The sequence below is a fragment of the Trichomycterus rosablanca genome, chromosome 20, assembly GCF_030014385.1.
Source record: "Trichomycterus rosablanca isolate fTriRos1 chromosome 20, fTriRos1.hap1, whole genome shotgun sequence".
Lineage (NCBI taxonomy): Eukaryota > Metazoa > Chordata > Actinopteri > Siluriformes > Trichomycteridae > Trichomycterus > Trichomycterus rosablanca.
Window position 1 is genome coordinate 26,496,777 of NC_086007.1, and position 21,826 is coordinate 26,518,602.

At 40.8% G+C, this 21,826-nt stretch overlaps 1 protein-coding gene across 3 annotated transcripts in view; it reads left to right on the forward strand.

The window, feature by feature from the left end:
- LOC134334209 (cGMP-dependent 3',5'-cyclic phosphodiesterase) overlaps nt 1–21,826 on the forward strand; it is a 150,170-nt gene that overhangs the window by 39,392 nt on the left and 88,952 nt on the right. The window contains exon 2 of one of the 3 annotated variants that reach the window (XM_063016436.1): nt 4,888–4,977. The exons of 1 other annotated variant lie outside the window; for it this stretch is intronic. In XM_063016436.1, coding sequence (XP_062872506.1) covers nt 4,924–4,977 — 54 coding nt within the window. In that variant the 5' untranslated portion in view covers nt 4,888–4,923. Of the gene's footprint in view, nt 1–4,827; nt 4,978–21,826 lie in introns of those variants that run through there. One more of the 3 variants, XM_063016437.1, reaches the window with a different exon arrangement.

Sequence of the window (21,826 nt, forward strand, 5' to 3'; positions counted from 1 at the left end):
AGGTTGCAGCTGCTGGTGTGTGTGTGTGTGTGTCTGTCTGAAGAGCGCACTGTGGTGTGAAGAGGCTTAGAGAAGGTAAACATGTAGCTTCTTTTGTTATTATGAAACACGACATCCTGCATGTAAGTGTGTGTGTGTGTTACAGTGTGTGTGTGTTCTCTGGTTGTTTACATCTTTATTCAGTATAAAAGAGTGATTCACTTTAGCGGGATCATGTAAAAAGCTTGGCAGTACTAATTTGGTACTTGTGTGTGTGTGTGTGTAATTTGGTGTGTGTGCCGGTTTGCAGTCAGTGATACGCAGCCGTTCGGCCTGCGCTTCAGTTCTGTAGGTCTATTATTGATTTATGTTAAAGGCTGCATTCACAAGGACACTTTTAGAATCCGTCATTCAACCAATTTTAATAAGAATGATTCACTAACAAACCAAACACACGCATACATGCTGACGTGAAACAGTTATACACTTTTCTATTAATTTATCAACTGAAAATGATAAAAATAACAAAAATAAACCTCCAAGTGCCCTCTTAGACATGTCAAAGATTATTAAGCTGCTCTGAATTGCCTTCTGAGTGTAAGTAGGTGCTTGAGCAATTGAGTGTTTAAAGCTCTGTGATGTCAGGATGTCTTGACACTCTGTCCAGGGTGTGTTTTTGCCTGGTACCAAACCCACCGTGACTGTGTCCTCAGAGTAATCCACTTCACGTGCAAGACAGATTCATCTAAATAGTCGAAAAAGATGTACAAACTGTCATCTGTGTCCTCACGTTGTTCACATCTTTATTCAGCAAAGAGAGAGCAAATTCTTTTGGCAGCATCCTGTGAAAAGCTTGGCAGCGTTCACTGTGTGTGTGTGTGTGTGTGTGTGTGTGTGTGTGTGTGAGAGAGAGATGGGCACTCGAGTTAAGTCTCATACAGATAGACTTCAGACTCGATTTGCGACTCGTCCCTAATGACTCGCGGCTCAACAAAAATATCTCGTGAACGTGAATCGTTTTTTATTATCGTTCAGACAGAGTTTGTTAAAGATTGTAAAAAGAATTTCTTTGTGTGTGTGAGTGTGTTAATTCCTGTGTTAATTTGGGACGCAGCCCCTTGTGATGCATTACAACATCAAGTGTAAACAAAGCACCATACGTGCTAGCCCTAGGCTACAGGGAGTTCAAATCCTGGGATATAACGGGATAGTGGCGACGTGCGAAGAATGCTTGAAACGAATCAGACGCTCGATCGACCACTTCCAACTTCATAAGGCGTAAGGCTGGATAGGTTTGTTTAGCTTACGCTAGCCACTTAACTCCAGAGGAGAGGATTGGTTGATTGATTAATACTTTATTGATCTTGAAGGAAATTAAACCCACAGTAGCATTATACATCAATAAAAGTGCACACTATAAAAATTCATCAGTACAAACTCGAAAAACAGCACAAACACAACAAACAAGTTTGAAAGGTATTTGAATTTTACATATACTGGATAAGTGTAGCGAATCCAACACCGCAATAAAAATAAACAATGCATATATTAATGCATAGATTTCTTTTTATATGATTATTGTTATGGTTGTACTTCATTAATTCCTCATCACTGCCAATACAGTACACTATTAGCCATAACTGTAAATCATAAACACATTTAAAAATAACTAAAAAGTTAATCCTGTGTGTGAGTGAATTTTTTAATATGTTAGAATGGTAGGAAATCCCCTTCCTTAATATGCTTTGATAAATAGATAGATAGATAGATAGATAGATAGATAGATAGATAGATAGATAGATAGATAGATAGATAGATAGATAGATAGATAGATAGATAGATAGATAGACAGACAGACAGATACATAGATAGATAGATAGACAGACAGATAGACAGACAGACAGACAGACAGATTGATCCCAAAGGAAATGAAAGATTTGTGTATGTTATATTGACTACATCGGACTTAAGCCTAAAGATGCTCGTCTTGACTTGGTCCTGTATTTTGTGATTTATGAATCTCTGGGGTGTGTGTGTGTGTGTGTGTGAGAGAGTGTGTGTGAGAGTGTGTGTGTGTGTGTGTGTGCGCATAGGGAAATGTTTCTGCTTCCCACTGACAGATTGATGATGACTGTCGATACACTGTCAATACACACCTAGCATCTCATTTGCTGTGGATAATAAATGCACACACACACGCACACACACACACACACACACACACACACTCACTCAGGGTTAATAGCTTTTATTGAATGATGGTATGTCCCGAGGTACTTTTTTGTTGACGTGCATTAGTGTATATTAGTGGTGGGCGGATCGATCCAAATATCGATATAGTCCTGGTATTGGATCGATACTAGTGTAATGGGATCGATACTTCAGTTTTACTTTTTCCCCCACAACATTCAGTACGTTTCTCCCGTTTCGTCAGAAAGTAAAGACCGTGTCTGTACAGACCAGCTCCTCTCACATCATACATGCACAGCTCGCTCCTCCCCTCCTGTTCTGTTTTGTTGTGGTACCGTCACGGTATTATGTTGTTATAATCCTAACACACATCAGTACGTCGGTTGACATTGGAAGATTGTACGTTTTTGAATAATTTGCTTTGCAGATAAAGAAATAGGGGAGATTTTATGGAAACAATAGTGTAAACTATATGTACGTAACGTACGGACGCACCTTACACACCCTACGCAAATGAATCGGAGCATGTGCAGTGAGGCTCTTATTCAGTGTGTTTGTGTTTTGGTGAATGAGAGCTCTGTTCTTTTGACTTTGTGCTTATAAACAGAATAGCATCGATTTTTTTATTTAAATGAACAAGGACACATATATTTGGTCTCTATTAAAAATGTACAAATGTATTCACCCAGCAAACCCAACTATGTGGTATGAGTTAGCCTCTTTGTGGTGATACGCCTTGATGGTAACGTTGTGAGAAAGTAAAGCACCAGAAACAAGCGCTTTAAACAACTACATTTATTTACAACCCTACTGAGAGCAGCTACTTACAAAAATGTATGCATTAGAATAATGCACTTAAAGGTCATGAAAATTCATTCAGATTTAGCAATTTGAAGATGCATCTACCTTAATTATTAAAAAGTATCGGTATTGGTATCGGTATCGGCGATACTGGCCCTGTATTTACTTGGTATCGGATCGATACCTGATTTTGCAGTATCGCACACCACTAGTGTATATTTGTGTTTCTGTGTATCTGGAAAGCAGCAGCCATGACAGTGTCGAGTATTAAAGCGGTCAAAACAGTAACGTTTGCTCGTAAGCTTAATAATTTATTTCCTTCTGTATATTTTTTGCTTCTAGAAAAAGAGGCCATAACCAAACTGCATTATGCTTACAAGTGTTCATGAATTTCTTGGGTCAAGGTTCACCAAGATGAACATGGTGCAAATTTATTGGATGCAAATTCATTTCACACGCTCTGTTCCACAGAAGTGTACGGGCTTCGTTTCTGTTAGTTCCAGTTTCTTTTGGTATGATTTGAAAACAAAAGCATACAGTTTAAATATTCAATTTCCTTGTAGTATACACCGATCAGCCATAACATTAAAACCACCTCCTGGTTTCTACACTCACTGTCCATTTTATCAGCTTCACTTACCATATAGAAGCACTTTGTAGTTCTACAATTACTGACTGTAGTCCATCTGTTTATCTACATACTTTTTTAACCTGCTTTTACCCTGTTCTTCAATGGTCAGGACCCCCACAGGACCACCACAGAGCAGGTATTATTTAGGTGGTGGATCATTCTCAGCACTGCGGTGTGTTAGTGTGTGTTGTGCTGGTATGAGTGGATCACACACAGCAGCGCTGCTGGAGTTTATAAACACCGTGTCCACTCACTGTCCACTCTATTAGACACTCCTACCTAGTCGGTCCACCTTGTAGATGTAAAGTCAGAGACGATCGCTCATCTATTGCTGCTGTTTGAGTCGCTCATCTTCTAGACCTTCATCAGTGGTCACTGGACGCTGCCCACGGGGCGCTGTCGGCTGGATATTTTTGGTTGGTGGACTATTCTCAGTCCAGCAGTGACACTGAGGTGTTTGATCCACTCATACCAGCACAACACACACTAACACACCACCACCTTGTCAGTGTCACTGCAGTGCTGATAATCATCCACCACCTAAATAATAGCTGCTCTGTGGTGGTCCTGTGGGGGTCCTGACCATTGAAGAACAGGGTGAAAGCAGGTTAAAAAAGCATGTAGAGAAACAGATGGACTACAGTCAGTAATTGTAGAACTACAAAGTGCTTCTATATGGTAAGTGGAGCTGATAAAATGTAGAAACAAGGAGGTGGTCATAATGTTATGGCTGATAAGTGTATTTACGTCTAATTAAGATGAATTTTCAGTATTATCTTTAAATGTGCAATAAGTGGATTAAATAATGTTAAACGTGGTGTGTGTAACCACAGAGACCACATCAGTAGTCAAAAGTTGAGGCGGGGATGCTTTATTTCCTGTCACACACAGCTGTCGGTACAAACATATGCACATACACACACACACACACACACACACACACACACACACGATGGATGCTTGATTTATGCTAAAAGACAGACGAGAGATAAAACAGAGGTCAAAGCACGCAGAGCTGCTCCTGTCAGTCCTTTTGTTGTTTATGGATGTGTATAATTGTGTGTTTGTGTGTGTGTGTGTGTCCAAGCGACGTACACAACAGCACTGTTTAAGAGACGCGTCCCACTCGTCCCATCACATCAGATCTCGTCCGTTCTGTGTCTCTGGTCCCCCGTAATCCTCGTCCCTTATTCACTTGCTTACTTATATAACTAACTCCCCAGTTTCTCTGATCCCTGTTTGATCGTTCGTTCCTTCTCCATCACTTTCTTTGTATCCTTTAACAGTGCTGAGTGTCACTAGCTCACGTCTGCGGCGTCCCAATGCAGCGGCAGCGGGGTCACGATCCGTTCGAAACACAGCGCCATAACGTTCAGGTACGTCCTGCACATTGATGCCTTTTATTTTTGACGTTGATCCTCTGTCCCAACTTTTCTTAGTTTTGTTGTGGGTCTTTATAAGCCCCACCAACTATGATGAATCGAATTCTTATGTATTTATTTATAATTTAAAAGGACGTTTTACCATAAAATCTGAAACTGAAGGGATGTTTTATACAGTGTGACGTTAAACATTGTACATGTGTATGGATGATCATTAACTATCTTCTGAATCTCTCATATTAATTGTATTATTATTATCATTGTTAATATAAGAGCTGTCATGTTGACTCCTAATGATTGTATGGATAATGCTGCTTACATTATTGTAACTTAATAATATTAATTAATAATACTAAATAAATTAGGTAAGTGATATAAATACAAACATTTATTTATTTCATTATTAAAAACAGTATTGATTACCTCTTTAGTGCTCGTTAACTCCTCGTTAACTCCTTCCTTAATAGCTTTGATATGCTGCTCCTCATCAGTATACAAATTATTTAAAACTACTAATTAGAAATCGCATAAATTATTGATTTGATGTAGTGCTTGAGTGTTGTAAATAATTCCTCAGTCATTAATAATTACAGTTAGTGGAAATGACAAAATCGTTGAAACGTGTCTTGGTAATTAATTGAGTTGATTCATACATTACATATAAGTGTCGTGATCGCACAGCAGCTTTGTGTATGAATACATTAAAATGTAAAGTAAGAAATGAATCATTAAACAATGACAGAAAGAAAGAAAAGAACATAGAAGTCGAGTATAAAAGACCTAGACATCTTAAATTATTTTGCCAGCTTACTGATTTCTTTATATTATGCACACGTCACATGACTACACTGTTTAATGAAATAAAAAATTAATTAATCCAAAGTTAATAAACGAGGATCAAATAATGAGAAAGTAAAAGGGTTCAGACGTTTTAATTAGTTTATTCTCCTCCAAGCTAATTAATTCAGTTCGTTACTGATTAAGCTTTTACATCGCGGCTCTGATTAATTATTGCATATAAAGTTAGAAAAGGAAAATTACTGATGGGCACAAGAAAGAAAAACCAACACAAGTGACCAACATCAAACCGGGAAATGGGAGTTAGTTTCAGAGAAGATTTTGCACATGTCTAATTTTCATGTGTGACCTCTGTTTACCCCTGAATTTATCCAGTTAGTTTATTTCAAATGTTTTGACTTAATTGTTTGCAGCAAACCAATTTAAAGCTTGATACGTGATTCAGATTGAGGCTGTATTCATGCTAGAGTTCTTGGAATCTGTCAGAGATGGAAATTCAGTGAAGGAACTTAGGAAATCTCATCCAAAACTGTCCAGTCTATTCATCACACATCAATTTTCATTTCAAAACAGCAATCTGATACTATAATAATACAAGTTAAAGTATAAACGATAGTCTTTATGCCCAGTTTACAGGATACGTCCAGTTTGCTGACTGTGTCCCAATCTACATAAAATTGTACTAAATTTATAGCAAATTACAACACAGCCGTTAGTGTCCTCATGTTTTTGTAATACTACAGCGGTACCTTGTAACTCAACGTCCACTAAACTCAAAATTTTTAAAACTCAACGCCCTTCGTCGATAAATTTGTACCCTTAAACTCAACGTTTCCCCTAAACTCAACGTGTGTGTGACTGCTGCTTTGTTCAGTGCTCGGTTTGAGCGGTAAAACGTCATCAAAGTGTGAATATGAGCTGAATCTGCATCAGTGTGGAATTAACGTCAGATCCAGGGTTACAGCTCCACGTGTATCTGTGTTTATCTGGATTCTCCTCCCTGTTTCACTTTTAAACTTGTGTTACAGCTCCAGCTTCTGAGAAATTGTCAGAATCAGAATCAGCTTCTCCCAGAGTCTAAAACGCTTCTGGTTAAAAATAAAGCTTAACGGGGTTTAATGTAGTAAAAGAAGGAGACAGGAGCACTAAACTTCTCTTCATTATTACTGCTCATAAGTTCTCTTCTCTAATTAGGAAGCATAAGAAAACAATAAAGAAGTAAAGCTAAAGTGCAGCTTTTATTGTATTTCAGTGTTTATATTATATTTGTGTTATTTTTAGTGTAAAAGTGTCAAAAACAACCTCATTATTTTACATGAGCCTAAAATATTTGCAGTTCCACGGGACCATGGAACACATTAACAGACTTCCCATACATCCTTATGGGAAAAAATACCTTAAAACTCAACGTTGAGTTTCAGGGTACAGCTGTATTTGGTTTGTTGGTTCACGACACGATCTGGGCAGTAATAACCTCGCCCACAAACACAGTCAAAATGTCTACATGTCTACCAGTAAAGACAGATAAAGATTCATAAACAATTTTATTGATTAATTATACAACAGCTGAAGTGATCAATAATTCAGGCTTGGTTTGCCATCAGCACATGGTACAAAATCAGATCTAATATTGTTTTATAAACAGTTTACAGTCTGTCTATAATACACCGGCAATAAGCCCCCACACACACCCACATTATCATTCACCTACGGAAATACAAAAAAAAAACACAGATGATAAAGGTGCAAGGTGGTAAATGGAACAATTTGCTGCAATCTGGCAACTCTGACCTCTAGTGGGAATTGTTTATTGATTAGCTTGTTGGCACATTGCAGGGTGAGACCCTCATAATCGAAGCCAGTAGGTACGAGGAATCTAGATTTCTGGTTAAGCATTCATAAGCATTTTATTTCCCCCCTCTCTCTCTCTCTTACACACACACACACACATACACACACACACACTCACAGCAAACAACATCACCCTCCTCCAGTGTGCGACTAATGAAATGTCACAAGTCACAGCTCACAGAGAAATAGTGGCTGGTTTTACATCTCAGAAGAAGTCCGTGCTGGATGTTACACTCCATGAATGGAGAGGACACTTATTACGCCTAGGGGAATTGGCAATGTCTAACCTGAGGATAAAATAAAACAACATGGTACTTGAGTTTTAACTGCACAAATGTCTAGGAATTGTAGAAATAGCGAAAGAACCGGGATGCATTAAAGAAGAATTTAATCTTATCGGCCAGGAAAGTAAATCTGGACGTCTCAACAAGGCGACGAGTCCAAACATGAAGCCACAAAAACACTAGAGAGAAGAAAAAGAAGGTGCTGCATGACCTGGCCAGGCTCCTGACTTATTAATTGAATTTATTGTTTGTTTATTTAGGAGTTTGAAGTTGCGAGTCCATTAAGTAAACAATGATTTAATGATTTACGAATGATTTTTTTAGGTGTGTCAAAGCTGGAGCTGCCAGCAGAACTGTTCTGATGTTAATGATTAGTGTAGTGTGTGTGGTATCTGCAAACTATCAGAACAAAGCCAGTATGTAAACCGTCAGTGTGTTTTCAGGAATGATGTGTGTGTGTGTGTGTGTGTGTGTTTTAATCTGTACAGAACACACTTGGAAATATTTCAAATGTCAGCTGTGTTTAGTTTTGGGAAATTAATCCTTGACCTTATTGTTTAGATACAGCGTCATAGCTAATTCCTCCCTGCACTGCTTCCTTACGATAAAAGGCAGGTAAACAAATAGTAAAAGAACAGAAAAGAGAAATGCAGTCAGACCGCACGTATCGGAGGGATAGAAAAACCTCAAAGCTGCTTTAAACCGCTTCTCCCAAAACGCTCACGTACAAGCGCATAATAAACCAGATCAGCGGCATCCTGTGATTGTTTATCACAAAGTCGTTCTGAGCTAAAAAACAACAGAATAAACGTTTATGACCATTTCATTTTATTATAACAAAACAAAACTCATTTCAATGTGAAAGCCAGTCAGATTTTTATATTATTATTTATTTTACCCCTATAAAGCATGTGTGTTATTTAATACACCGATTAGGCATAACATTATGACCACTGACAAGTAAAGTAAATAACACTGATTATCTCTTCATCACGGCACCTGTTAGTGGGGGGGGGGGGGGGGGGGGGGGGGGGGGGGGATATATTTGGCAGCCAGTGAACATTTTATCCTCAAAATTGATGTTAGCTCAAATTGTCATGGCTAGACAACCGGGTCAGAGCATCTCCAAAACTGCAGCTCTTGTGGGGTGTGTCCCGGTCTGCAGTGGTCAGTATCTATCAAAAGTGGTTCAAGGAAGGAGCAGAGGTAAGCCGGCGGCCGAGGCTCATCGGTGCACGTGGGGAGCGAAGGCTGGCCCGTGTGGTCCGATCCAACAGACTGTTGAAGAAGTTCATGCTGGTTCTGATAGGAAGGTGTCAGAATACACTGAGCAGCACAGTTTGTTGCGTATAAGGCTGCATAGCCGCAGACCAGTCAGTTAGGAAGGTGGTCATAATGTTATACCTGATCGGTGTATATACGTAATAATAATAAAAAAAATATTGCAGTATATTTAAAGTACTTTCTTTTGCTGGTGGAGCCCTGATTGCGGTTGAGGTGGGTATATTGCTGCTCACGCCTCCTCCGACTTGCGCGCAGCGCTTTGCCGAGCCCTTTTTTCACCCATGGACTCTGCACAGGCGCCTCTCTATCTGCTAATCAGGGTCCTTACACAGCGTGTGAAGACCCCACCCACATAGTCCGGACATCCCGCCCTAGCAGAACCGTGCCTGCTGCAGGCACTGCCAATTATGCCCGCTAGATGGCGCCCAGTGGACCGGTGGCAACACCGAGTTTCGAACCGAGGAGTTTAGAATCTCGGCGCTGGTGTGCTAGCGGAATATCCAGCTGCCCTCCTTGATTTTATTCAGGTTTGGGACCAGCACTGACAGTGCACTGACTAATGCCTGACTGGCCGATAGCACCACTGAGATTTGTACCCAGATCCTATTGGTGGTGGGCATATGAGCGCTCTATAAAAGAATAATTTGAACATTAATTATCAAACAGGAACGTTTGTGTTACATAAAACGAATCAGTTTTACTGTAATAGATCAAATGTTAAAATAAAAGCTAAGAAAATGTCAAATGTTTGATACACAGAACCACTTGGTCGCGCCACCAGCAGTCTTGTTAGTTTGTTTATGTTTGGGATGAAATGCACTGAACAGCCTCATATTTATTAAAACCAAACTTTTGGGAGAAGTGTTGTGTAACGTTTCTGTTGTTCAAAGCCATCTGTCCTTGCGCTCGGCTTCAGCAGATTCCAACGAGGACGTTAATCAAGATTCTGTCACTTTTTTTCTCCACTTATTTTTCTTCCATCTGTTCTGTTTCATTCTCAAGGTCTCCACTGGTGTCCTTCCAGATTTTACTCAGAAGCTTCTCGTCCTACTTTCCTTCTCTCTCCTCTTGTGTGTCTTTACCTCGCGCTGTTACTCTGTGTTTTTTAACTCGTTCCGTTTGTGACAAACCGATCGCAGGTTTAAATTGATCCCCGTGTCCTGGTGCACTAAACACTGGAACCAATCAGCAATACGGACTAGTTCCTGTAATAAACGTCTTTTTAAAACTCTGAATGAAAACGCAGTATGGAACTTTCTGCAGTGCAGTGGTTGAATAGGACCGATGAGACTAATTACACAGTAATTAAATCATAATTACACCTACTGGAATGTGCAATATATTGTCAGTAGTTGTTCTTGCTCATTCTCCATTATTAAATGTCTACATTTATCTTGTGACACAAGTTTTGCATATTTCTAATCATGTAATACAATAAAAAAGGGGCGTGGTCCTGCCGTCCATCCAGTGATTCCAGGATCCACCACTGCCCTGACCAGGATAAAATGCAGTATAATAGTGCAGTTAATATTTTTGAATAAATAAGAGTAGAACTTAAAGTTTTGGTGGGTGGGTGGGTGTTGATGGGGGGTGTTTTTTAATGTGCCTTGCTTGTTGGAGCTTGGGTTTGAGTCTCTGAGGTCAGACACAGTCCACCTTCTGCATAGTGGAAAACCAGAGCACCAAGAGAAAATGCACATGTACCCTGAGATAACTTTTAAACTGTATACAAACTATACACAGACTATACACAGACTATACACAAACTATACAGTGTCCAGAGGCGAATGTTAGGTTGTAATTAAGTCGAGTAATGAACCGAACTGATGGATCGCGTTCTGTAGAACTTATTTTGGCTACTAACAGCATGAAAGCTGGAGATGCGCTCGCTTCTGTTCTGCTAAATTAGCGCCACATGCTGTTGTTCCAGGCTCTGTCAATAGAGCCACTTTCCACACCCAGGGAGCGGGTGTGAGTTTATTCATTTTAGAGGGGTAATTTTAGTTCATTAAGTTTAATTGAATTGATTTATACATGGCAAAGGTTTGTAAGTTGACATTTTTACATTATTGAAACAGAATCATAGATAAAAAAATAGCAGGATTTTCTGGTATTGGTTCACGTCTTGATCTTACCTGCTATCCATCTCTTATCCACCTCCTTTTCACCTCTTGTTCACCTTTTATTCACCTTCTGTCCAAGTTCTATTCGTCTCCTATGAATCATAACTTTTACCCAAAGTTGACGTGATGTGATCAGGGTTTAACGCTCCACTGGGTTTTGAATCCCAAAGCCTTAACCCATCATCTCTCATCCACCTCCTGTCCATGTCTGTTCACCTCTAATTCACCTCCCGTCCACGCACATGTACTGTAGCTGAAGCTCTTAGCTGTTTCTTAGACTTTACTCACTCAGTAGATCTTCTCCATTTGGTGTAAGCTGATTTTTACTCCAGTTTTCTCTCTTTTTTGGCCAGTGACCCCATTTTAAGGTCTAAAAATACACATGACCACACCACAAACCCAGTTCACTTCCCATCACAGAAAGTGAAAGTCATAGAATGCTGTCCCACTTTGTAAATACTTATTTCCCCCCCGGCGACCTCTGCTGGTTTCACGTTTGCTGTTTAGCAAACGCTTCTTCCAGAAGGTGTGAAGCAGCCGGGCGCTTCTTCATAACAGACGGTGGTGGATTTGTACAGGGCTTTTGGAGGTAGCGATGGACATACTATACTCTCTGTATTCCTCCACCACTGATGCCAGTGGCTCGACTAGACAGAACGTTGTTTAGTTTCAGTATGTACGTGTATATAGCTGAAATGACTACAAAGCCTCTCCTGAACTCTTGAATTCTCTTGAAGAGACGCTGTTGCAGTAACAGTTAGGTGATTCTCATGCACTCTGAGCTAGGGCATCTGACATGTTTGCATTTGTGAGCAGTAGAGTAGTGATGATGTGAAAGGCTCTTCAAGGTTTGATTGGTTGGAAGCATCTTAATGAACATGTTCTACGTTACTGTGATTGTGGAGTGGCACGGTGGCTCGGTGGGTAGCACTGTCGCCTCACAGCAAGAAGGTCCTGGGTTAAATCCCCAGGTGGGCCGGGCCGGGTCCTTTTTGTGTGCAGTTTGCATGTTCTCCCCGTGTCTGTGTAGGTTTCCTCCCTCAATCCAAAGACGTGCAAGTGAGGTGAACTGGAGATGCTAAATTGTCCATGACTGTGTTTGACAGTGAACTGATGAATCTTGTGTACTGAACGACTGCCGTTTCTGTCATGAATGGAACCAAAGTGTGTAAAACATGACGTTAAAATCCTAATAAATAAATAAATAAATAGTTTTTGCATGAATAAAGTGTTAATTGAATGAATTGCTGATGTGTTGATTTGGTTGAGCTCAGACCTGTTAAGACTCTCTGCCAGGCTTCAGTCTGATGGAAGTCGATGACGGCGTGTGTGTGTGTCACTGGCACTGAAACTATTGCTTCCTGAGTGTGCACACACAAACACACACACACATACACACAGTGTTACACACACACACACACAGTATCGACCTGTCCAGTGTGGGCGCCGGTCCCCCGATGCCCGTCTGGTGGCTCTATTTCATTTCTGTGATCTTTCCCTCCTGCAGTACCGCTGGCTCCAGGCTGCAGATAAAGAGATAAACTCATATTTGTCTTGCTGTCAGCTGTAGCGTGTAATACATCTCGCTTTCTGATCAAACACAGCCTGTGAGGTGACGGTGACGCTGCGTTTAAAAAATAAAGAAGGTGTACCTCAGGTGTCGAGCGTTCTCAGCGATGAACTAGCAGCCGTCCGTGCGGATGATTAATTTTTATAAAGAGAGAGAGTGTGAATAATTTCTCTACTTTCTCTTCTTCAGTCTCAAACAGTCTGGTGGTACATTATCCATACACACACACACACACACACACACACTTGCTTAACACATAACAAAGCTTCCTATATAATCTCAGAGAGAATCACAATACTGTAATTTCAGATCACAAGAGCAGATTTTATAAGATTTCGTAACACCACCTCAAGTCCACTGATAATTCAAGCCAAACACTTGCTTCTGCTTGTGTTTAGACCAGCTGGACAGGTGTAGCCTAGTGGTTAAGGTACTGGACTAGTAAGCAGAAGGTCGCTGGTTCAAACCCCACCACTGCCAGGTTGCCCCTGTTGGACCCTTGAGCAAAGACCTTAACCCTCAATTGCTTAGACTGTATACTGTATGTCGCTTTGGATAAAAGCGTCTGGTTGATGTAAATGAATTAAAGAAAAAAGCTTGATAGGATTTGCTAAGCCGCTCACCACTAGTAAGATCTCATAAAGCTCATGAAGACTCAACTGTACAGCTCCAGCTTCCACAATTATGTGGAATTATGTAAATACGTGTGTGTGTGTGTGTGTGTGTGTTTTACCCTTCCCTTCACTGTCTCTTAGTAAAGCCTAAGATCTCAGATACACACAGCATCATTTCTCAGATGTATTTCCCACAATGCCCTGCGTGTGAACATTGAACATGACGGCGAGCAGGATCCTGATGAATGAATCCTAAAATCGTCTGAGTTTTACGATTAAATTAAAGTCTCCACAGATAAAGAGGATCGTTTTTATACTCGCGCTCGTTGTACTGAAGCGCTTCAGTAACGTCTTCTGATCCCGATCCACCGAAAACAACACGCCCAGCACATCTCTGTTCCCCAGCTAGCAAAATGATACGCTCTGGTTATTCTCACCTGCCGTACAGAAGCGCATCTTTATACCAGAGTGCACCATTAAGCACCTGCAACTCATCAGGATTCCTCTGCATCCCTCCCACTAAAAGACCAACCAGAAAAGCTGAAAATTAAACCACCCAAAGATGAGACGCAAGCAAAAAACTGTTTCCTAACGTCTAATTTACAACCCTGAATCAGAAAAGTGTGGAATATGCAAATAAAAATGCATTTTCTTACATTTTTACATTTTGTCTGGTCAACTTAATTTAGTTTGTTAATATACATCAATTCCTGCATTTCAGACCTGCAACACATTCCAAAAAAGTTGGGACTGGGGCTGTTTATGACTAGTAATGAAATAGAAAAGAACTAAACAACGATGTGATTTCAAATAGGCGATGTCAGCATCAGCTTGGGTACAAAAACAGTATATATGAAGAGTTAAAAAACCAAGGAACTGGAATGGATTTGCATATTTCTCCCTGTACCATGCACGGTATCATTAAATAATCTATGACCACATGGGCATTACAAATGTCCTTTAAAACTTTACTGTGCAAAAAAAGCTTCGAGGGCGTTAAGTTCTCTGGGCTTAGGGGCATCTGGCATAGACCATCACACAGTGAACATCTCTATTGTGGAAGGACAAATCAGTATTTCAGATCTTTTTTGGAACAGATGGATGCTTTGAGCTCAGGAACAAAGACGAAAATGACCGTTCAGACTGTAATTGTGCCTGTTGGACACATGGCAGGTCAACAGCACTGCCTAAGATGGTCAGTTGTAACGTTCTACTTAGGTCTAAAATTTCTAGCTTGAAAGGCAATAACACTGCAGAATAATTAATGTGGTCGTGTTTTCTGGACAACCGATAAGATATCTGTTAAATGTTCTACATCTGAACCTTATTTATTTATTTATTTATTTATTTGTACTAACTGGTTCATCCTGGTCAGGGTCCTGTTGTGTGTGACAACACTGAGCATAAAGCAGAAATACACCCCAGACAGGGAGTTTCTGAAAAATATATGTATGTATGTATGTAAAAAATGTTGGCATGTTCTCACTAAGGTTTGAACCCAGGTCCTATTTTGCTGTGTGGCACCCATTCATATATATAAGAATCAATCGTTTGTGTATCTCACGGTTCAGTTAAATTGGCTCGAGTCAGGGACCGATTATAGAGTCTCTCTCTCTTGTATTTTTTTATATGATGAGTTTTTCTTGTAGTGTATTTATAGCTCTGTTAATAATACTGGAGTTTCATTTGCTAGCAGTCGCTGAGTGGGATTTGTTGTGCACTCAGACCTCCCCTGAAGTCTCTATATAAAGGTTAAATCTTCCATCTTCAAGCAGCATTAGAAAGTTTGCTAAGTCTCGCCCTCGACTGAGCTGACGAGCTCTCAGCATATATAGTTCTTTCTCATCCTGTCCCTCCACCATAATGCTCCAATAAGCTTCTCTCATTTTTACACAGTCAATCCGGAAACGCTGATAATTGCCTTTCTACTCAGCACTGAAATGAAATTGTGTCTGGAGAATAAAAAGCAATTAGACTTTACCTGCTTCATAATATAGAGAAAAAAAATCATAGAGACTTTTCACAAGTGACTGATGATAGCAGCAAAGGAACTACAAACTAACAACACTCCGTGTTTTATATATTTCAGTAATTAGTCTTTAATAAAACAGAAAATAAAGCAGTTTGACCTTGTTGTGACTAAATGAGAATATTAAATCCAGCTGTACTAGTTAGTCTGTTAATCATAATTAGTTTCATGTTTCTCGTTAAAAAAGCTCTGGCCTGGATTTTAAACAACAATGAATCTCTTAAAGATGCACCTGATGCACCTAATAATGCACCTTCTGACTAATTCACCTGTTGATGCACCTTCTGATGCACCTGATGATGCACCTTCCAACTGATGCACCTAAAGTCTAATGCATTTGCTGACTGATGCATCTTATGATGCACTTAATGTTGCACCTGTTGATGCACCTGATGATGCACCTAATTATGCACCTGATGATGCACCTTCTGACTGAAGCACCTGACTGAAGCACCTGATGATGCACCTGATGATGCACCTTCTGACTGATGCATCTTATTATGCACTTAATGATGCACCTGATGATGCACCTAATGATACACCTGATGATGCACCTGATGTTGCACCTGTTGAATGAAGCACCTGATGATGCACCTTCTAAATGGTGAACCTAAAGTCTAATGCATTTTTTAAACGATGCACCTTATGATGCACCTGATGATGCACCTGCTGACTGATGCACCTGATGTGTCCAAATGGAAGCTAAATGACAAGAACGGATGCCGTTAAATTCCCCAAAATGTACCCATTCCCCAAAATACCTACAGCACTACCCATCTGATCTTATATTTACAGACTCCAGTTGTGCCTGTACTGTAGATTGCCCAACCATATCTGTGGAACCGCTAAAACTGGGCTAGCCTGACTACTTTGCTACCTGCACTGTTGGATCCAGACACCACGTGTTTTGATTCATGGTGATATTTATTGTTGTTTTTACAATATCTTCGTACGAATCGACCGTCTGAGGAATGAAACTCACAGTGTGTTCATTTATTCTGTTTGTTTGTTTAAGAGGAGCGTTTTATTTTGGATGGTTGAAGAAACAGATTCTCTCAGCAAGAAATCAATGTGTCATTTCTGCATGATGTTTCTCAGGGGTCTGGTTTTGTTATTTTACTTTCCTTCATTTCTCCATCTTTTATAACTTTTGCTCTTTATTGCTTGTATTGATTTGTGTAAAAACTACTCAGTTGCACCCAGTCGTTCCTTATTTTGATTCTTATGAAACCAAAATACGTCACAAAAATGCTTTATTGTTTTTGAAAGGACCTAAATATATTATGCTTTGCTTGGCCGAGAAAGCATTCCACTAGATTTTGGAACATGGCTGCAAGGATTTAATTCTCTCTCAGTAGTGAGGTTAAAGTTGAGCACTATTGATGTTGAGGTTGGCTGATTACGCTTGGTTCGCTTTCTGTTTTGTGACATAAACAAGCAAGTTTACGAGCTAACTTTGTTAGGGAGCCGGCTGGCATGCTAATGCGTTAGTGTTTCTCCGCTGAGTGTTTTGGATTGTCCTTGTCCCCAGCTGCTTCATTTCTCTTAGATCGATGGCTCGTATGTTGCTTCAGATTACCAAGCGAGACTGCTCCAAAATCACAAAGCCTTATGGGAAATGTAGTACAACGTAACGTACTTGAAGGTAATCAGGATTTTTAGATCTTGCTCATCAAGTCCAGATGTGGCCACACACACACACACACACACACACACACGGAGACAAATAGGTTTACACATCTGGCTCTTCAGCTGAGTGTGTGCGTGTGTTCAGAATCAAACAATTTGTCGTCCTGCAGCTGCTCGAGATCGATCGACAAGCCAAAGCACAATAATTGTAATCAGATCTGATTGAAGTTTACAGTTTTACTTTTATTTCAACATGTTGCAGATCTAAACAGTTTATCTAAAAGTTAGGAAACAAACGCAACATCTGTAATGACATGAAAACAGCTGGGGGAAGAACATCTTTTACAAAGAGATCTCAGTGTTCCTTAAGAGGGTTTCTTAACACGTCAGTGTCGATGCTGAGAGGAGAACGGCAGCAGCGTCTCGTGATTAGAAAGTGTCCACCGATAAAGCCGTAGCCTAGTGGTCAAGGTACTGGACTTGTAACCAGGAGGTTGCTGGTTCGAGCCCCACCACTGCCAGGTTGCTGCTGTTGGGTCCTTGAGCAAGGCCCTTAACCCTCAATTGCTCAGACTGTATACTGTAACTGTACTGTAAGTCGCTTTGGATGAAAGCGTCCGCTAAATGCTGAAGATGTAAATGTAGAACATAATTACACGTCGGGTCTGCTACACATATGCTAGAAAACCCCACCACACACTACCATGTTGTTACCATACACTACTGTAATAGACCGCTGTGCCACCTTAGCGCCTCAAACCATTTTCATCTACTGAATATCCTGCCATAGGGGGTTAAAAGGTTCAGGTAAAGCTCACGTGTCGTTCTCAGGTAAAAATGTTTGTACGTTATCAGAAACTCGTCTGAGACAGGACCCCATCACCCTTTGGTGAAATGAAAAATAAGAACACACACACACACACACACACACACACACACACACACACACACACACACACACACACACACTGTTTCCTACTTGTTTTGTTACTGCAGGTTTTTTTCCTGGATTGTTAGAGCTTAGCTGGTGGGTGGCTAATGCATGAGGAGTCAAAAACAACAGTAAATATTTATCCTAGTGTCGCCTTTACATCTTTTGGATATATTGACTCTATAAATATTCTTTCAAATAAAATAAAAGGTCGCTGGTCACTGTTGGGCCCTTGAGCAAGGCCCTTAACCTTCAATTGCTTAGATTGCACACTGTCACAGTACTGTAAGTCGCTTTGGATAAATGCTGGTGGCAGCTAAGAAGACTTTACTTCTTTGCTGGAGATCTGGAGACCTCCGTGTTTTAGAAGATGGCTGTCTGAGATGTCGAGGATCGCTCCGCTCGGGAGGTTGAGGTGTTCTAACGCAGCCACACTCGGGAGAGCCGAGTCGATATGGAATACATTCACGGATGTGTTAGGGAGGCCGTGGGGGATTGAAGAAGTGTAAAACTGTAGCACACAGTGGCAGCGATGCTGGTAATGATTTCATATCACTTGCAAACAAACAGCGATGGGTGTGTGAGCTGTGCTAATGTTTAGAATGGAAACTCTAAACTTAGACCTACTTAAACGTTTGTGGACGCTTGACAATGAGCTTGTTGGACATTTCATTCCAGATCCAGGGGTGTTATTATGGAATACTGATCGGGAAAGACTTTTCATTGGATTTTTGAGTCTTTGGTGGATGGTTCGTGCTTGTTTGGTGGAACTTTGGTGGATTTGTGGTGGACGTTTGGTGAATTGTTGGTTGATGGTTGATATGGCATCTTATCTGTTATTAAAGTTTGTGTTTTAATTCTGCGCAGTTATTAATACTGGAATATTTTTAGCCTAACACAAGTTTCTGGACACGTGGGACTGAAACTTAGTTTAGTTCTATAGAATATAAACAAGAAACAAAAGAATAGAACGTAGAAAGAGCAGAACCGGAGCTACAGGTTATGCGATAAGGTTTCGGATACAGGTGAGACGAGGGTGAGGTGAGCGCTGTTCCTCCTCGATCATCTACTGACATTCAATTACTGCTCATCAGTGTGAGATCTGTCTGCACTCGATTACTCTCCCCTTATCACCTGGTTTAATCTGACACACGGAGATGGATGTGTCATGTCTGTTTAAGTAATTAGATCTCACCGTATTGCAGCGTTCTGATAACAGATCGGAACGTTGCTACATCCTGTCTGTGTGTGTGTGTGTGTGTGTGTGTGTGTGTGCGTTTCATCCAGATGTTTTAGAAGAACTACCCTCATTCTGTGCTATATACATTTTCAATGGCAAAAAGTATGTAGACACCCCTTCTAAATGATAAAACAGATTATATTACAAATATATTGTTACAGGATCTTGGGGAAGGCCCTTTCCTGCCCCCATGCACCAGTTTGCTGTGTTAAAACTTCAGTGACTGAGTTCTGATTCTAAATGGGTACAAATTCCCACAGACACACTCCAAAATAACACTCCATAATGATAGATATCCAGCCACGGACTGGTCATATAATAGCCAGTGTTGGTCTATGGGCGTGTCCTTTATTTAATCCACCTGTTAGCAAAGACCAGGGCTACACCAGCTGAAATCAGTATTAAAAGTTTGTGCACCCCTGCCTTCTGGTCAAATTTCAAGTGAACGCACTCTCTGAAGTACACAAACTTCTTACTAACTCACTCACTTTCTTAAACGCTTATCCAATCAGGGTCGCGGGGGGTGCTGGAGCCTATCCCAGCTTTTCAATGGGCGCAAGGCACACAGTAACACCCTGGACGGGGCACCAGTTCATCGTAGGGCAGACACACACACACACACACCCATTCACCTATAGGGCAATTCAGGACCGCCCCATCGAACCCATGACCTTCTTACGACAGTGCTACCCACTTAGCCACCATACCGCCCCTACACAAATGAACAAACCGTGGTACATGCAGAGTAAAGACAGGTTTCGGCGACACGATGGCTCAGTGGGTAGCACTGTCGCCTCAAAGTAAGAAGGTCATGGGTTTCATCCCCAGATGGGGCGGTCCGGGTCATTCCTGTGTGTTCTCCCTGTGTCTGCGTGGGTTTCCTCCGGGTGCTCCGGTTTCCTCTCAGAGTACAAAGACGTGCAAGTGAGGTGAACTAGAGATACAAAATTGTTCATGACTGTCATGAATGTAACCAAACAGTGTAAAACATGACGTTAAACGTTCAAATCCTAATAAAGAAATAAAGACTGATTTTATATTGTGTGTTCAATTAGTTAAGCAGTACTTGGGCATTACAATGTGTAGAAGTTTGTTTTGTTTTGACATTTACAATCAACATAACAGTTCAATCTGAGGTGCACAAACTTTTGCAGAAGTGATATTTGCAGTATTTGTGTCGTGCTAGTTCACGTAACGCAGTTTTGCTGAGAAACAGTAAAAACGTCCCGGTGAATAAAAGCTGTTCAGCAGAATCTGTTCTCTTGACATTTAGAGTTTTTCTTTGTGAGATTTATTAAACGTCCACGGAGGAAAAAAGATCGATTTAATAAAAACATGGACTTTGTTTAAATAAACAGAGGAATAAGACAGAACAGAACAGAAGTGAATGAACGAGGCGTGTCGGAACAGCGCGCCGACTTCAGGAAATCATCTTCAACAAAAAATAACACCGCTGTTATTCTCACCCGTCGTCTGTTTATCTAGAAATGCTGCACGAGGGCGAGTTACCTTAATTACAGCCTTTATATTGTGTGTGTGTGTGTGTGTGTGTGTGTGTGTGTGTGTGTGTGTGTGGCTTCCTCATGCGGACAATTAGCTCATATTTTTGGGTGAAATGTCATGTTCCATAGCAATAGCTGCAATTACCCAAAATACTAAGAAACACAGGAGCTCAGCGGGACAGAAAATACAGAACTGCAGGAGTCCGTCTGTTCTGTCTGTCCTTCTATTACTTTATAACATTAAAACCACCTCCTTGTTTCTACACTCACTGTCCATTTTATCAGCTCCACTTACCATATAGAAGCACTTTGTAGTTCTACAATTACTGACTGTAGTCCATCTGTTTATCTACATACTTTTTTCAATGGTCAGGACCCCCACAGGACCCCCACAGAGCAGGTATTATTTAGGTGGTGGATGATTCTCAGCACTGCAGTGACACTGACATGGTGGTGGTGTGTTAGTGTGTGTTGTGCTGGTATGAGTGGATCAGACACAGCAGCGCTGCTGGAGTTTTTAAATACCATGTCCACTCACTGTCCACTCCGACCTAGTTGGTCCACCTTGTAGATGTAAAGTCATCTCATCTATTGCTGCTGTGTGAGTCGGTCATCTACAAGGTGGACCAACCCCACGGGGCGCTGTTGGCTGGATATTTTTTGGTTGGTGGACGATTCTCAGTCCAGCAGTGACATTGAGGTGTTTAAAAACTCCAGCAGCGCTGCTGTGTCTGATCCACTCATACCAGCACAACACACACTAACACACCACCACCATGTCAGTGTCACTGCAGTGCTGAGAATCATCCACCACCTAAATAATACCTGCTCTGTGGTGGTCCTGCGGGGGTCCTGACCATTGAAAAAAGTATGTAGAGAAACAGATGGACTACAGTCAGTAATTGTAGAACTACAAGGTGCTTCTATGTGGTAGGTGGAGCTGATAAAATGGACAGTGAGTGTAGAAACAAGGAGGTGGTTTTAATGT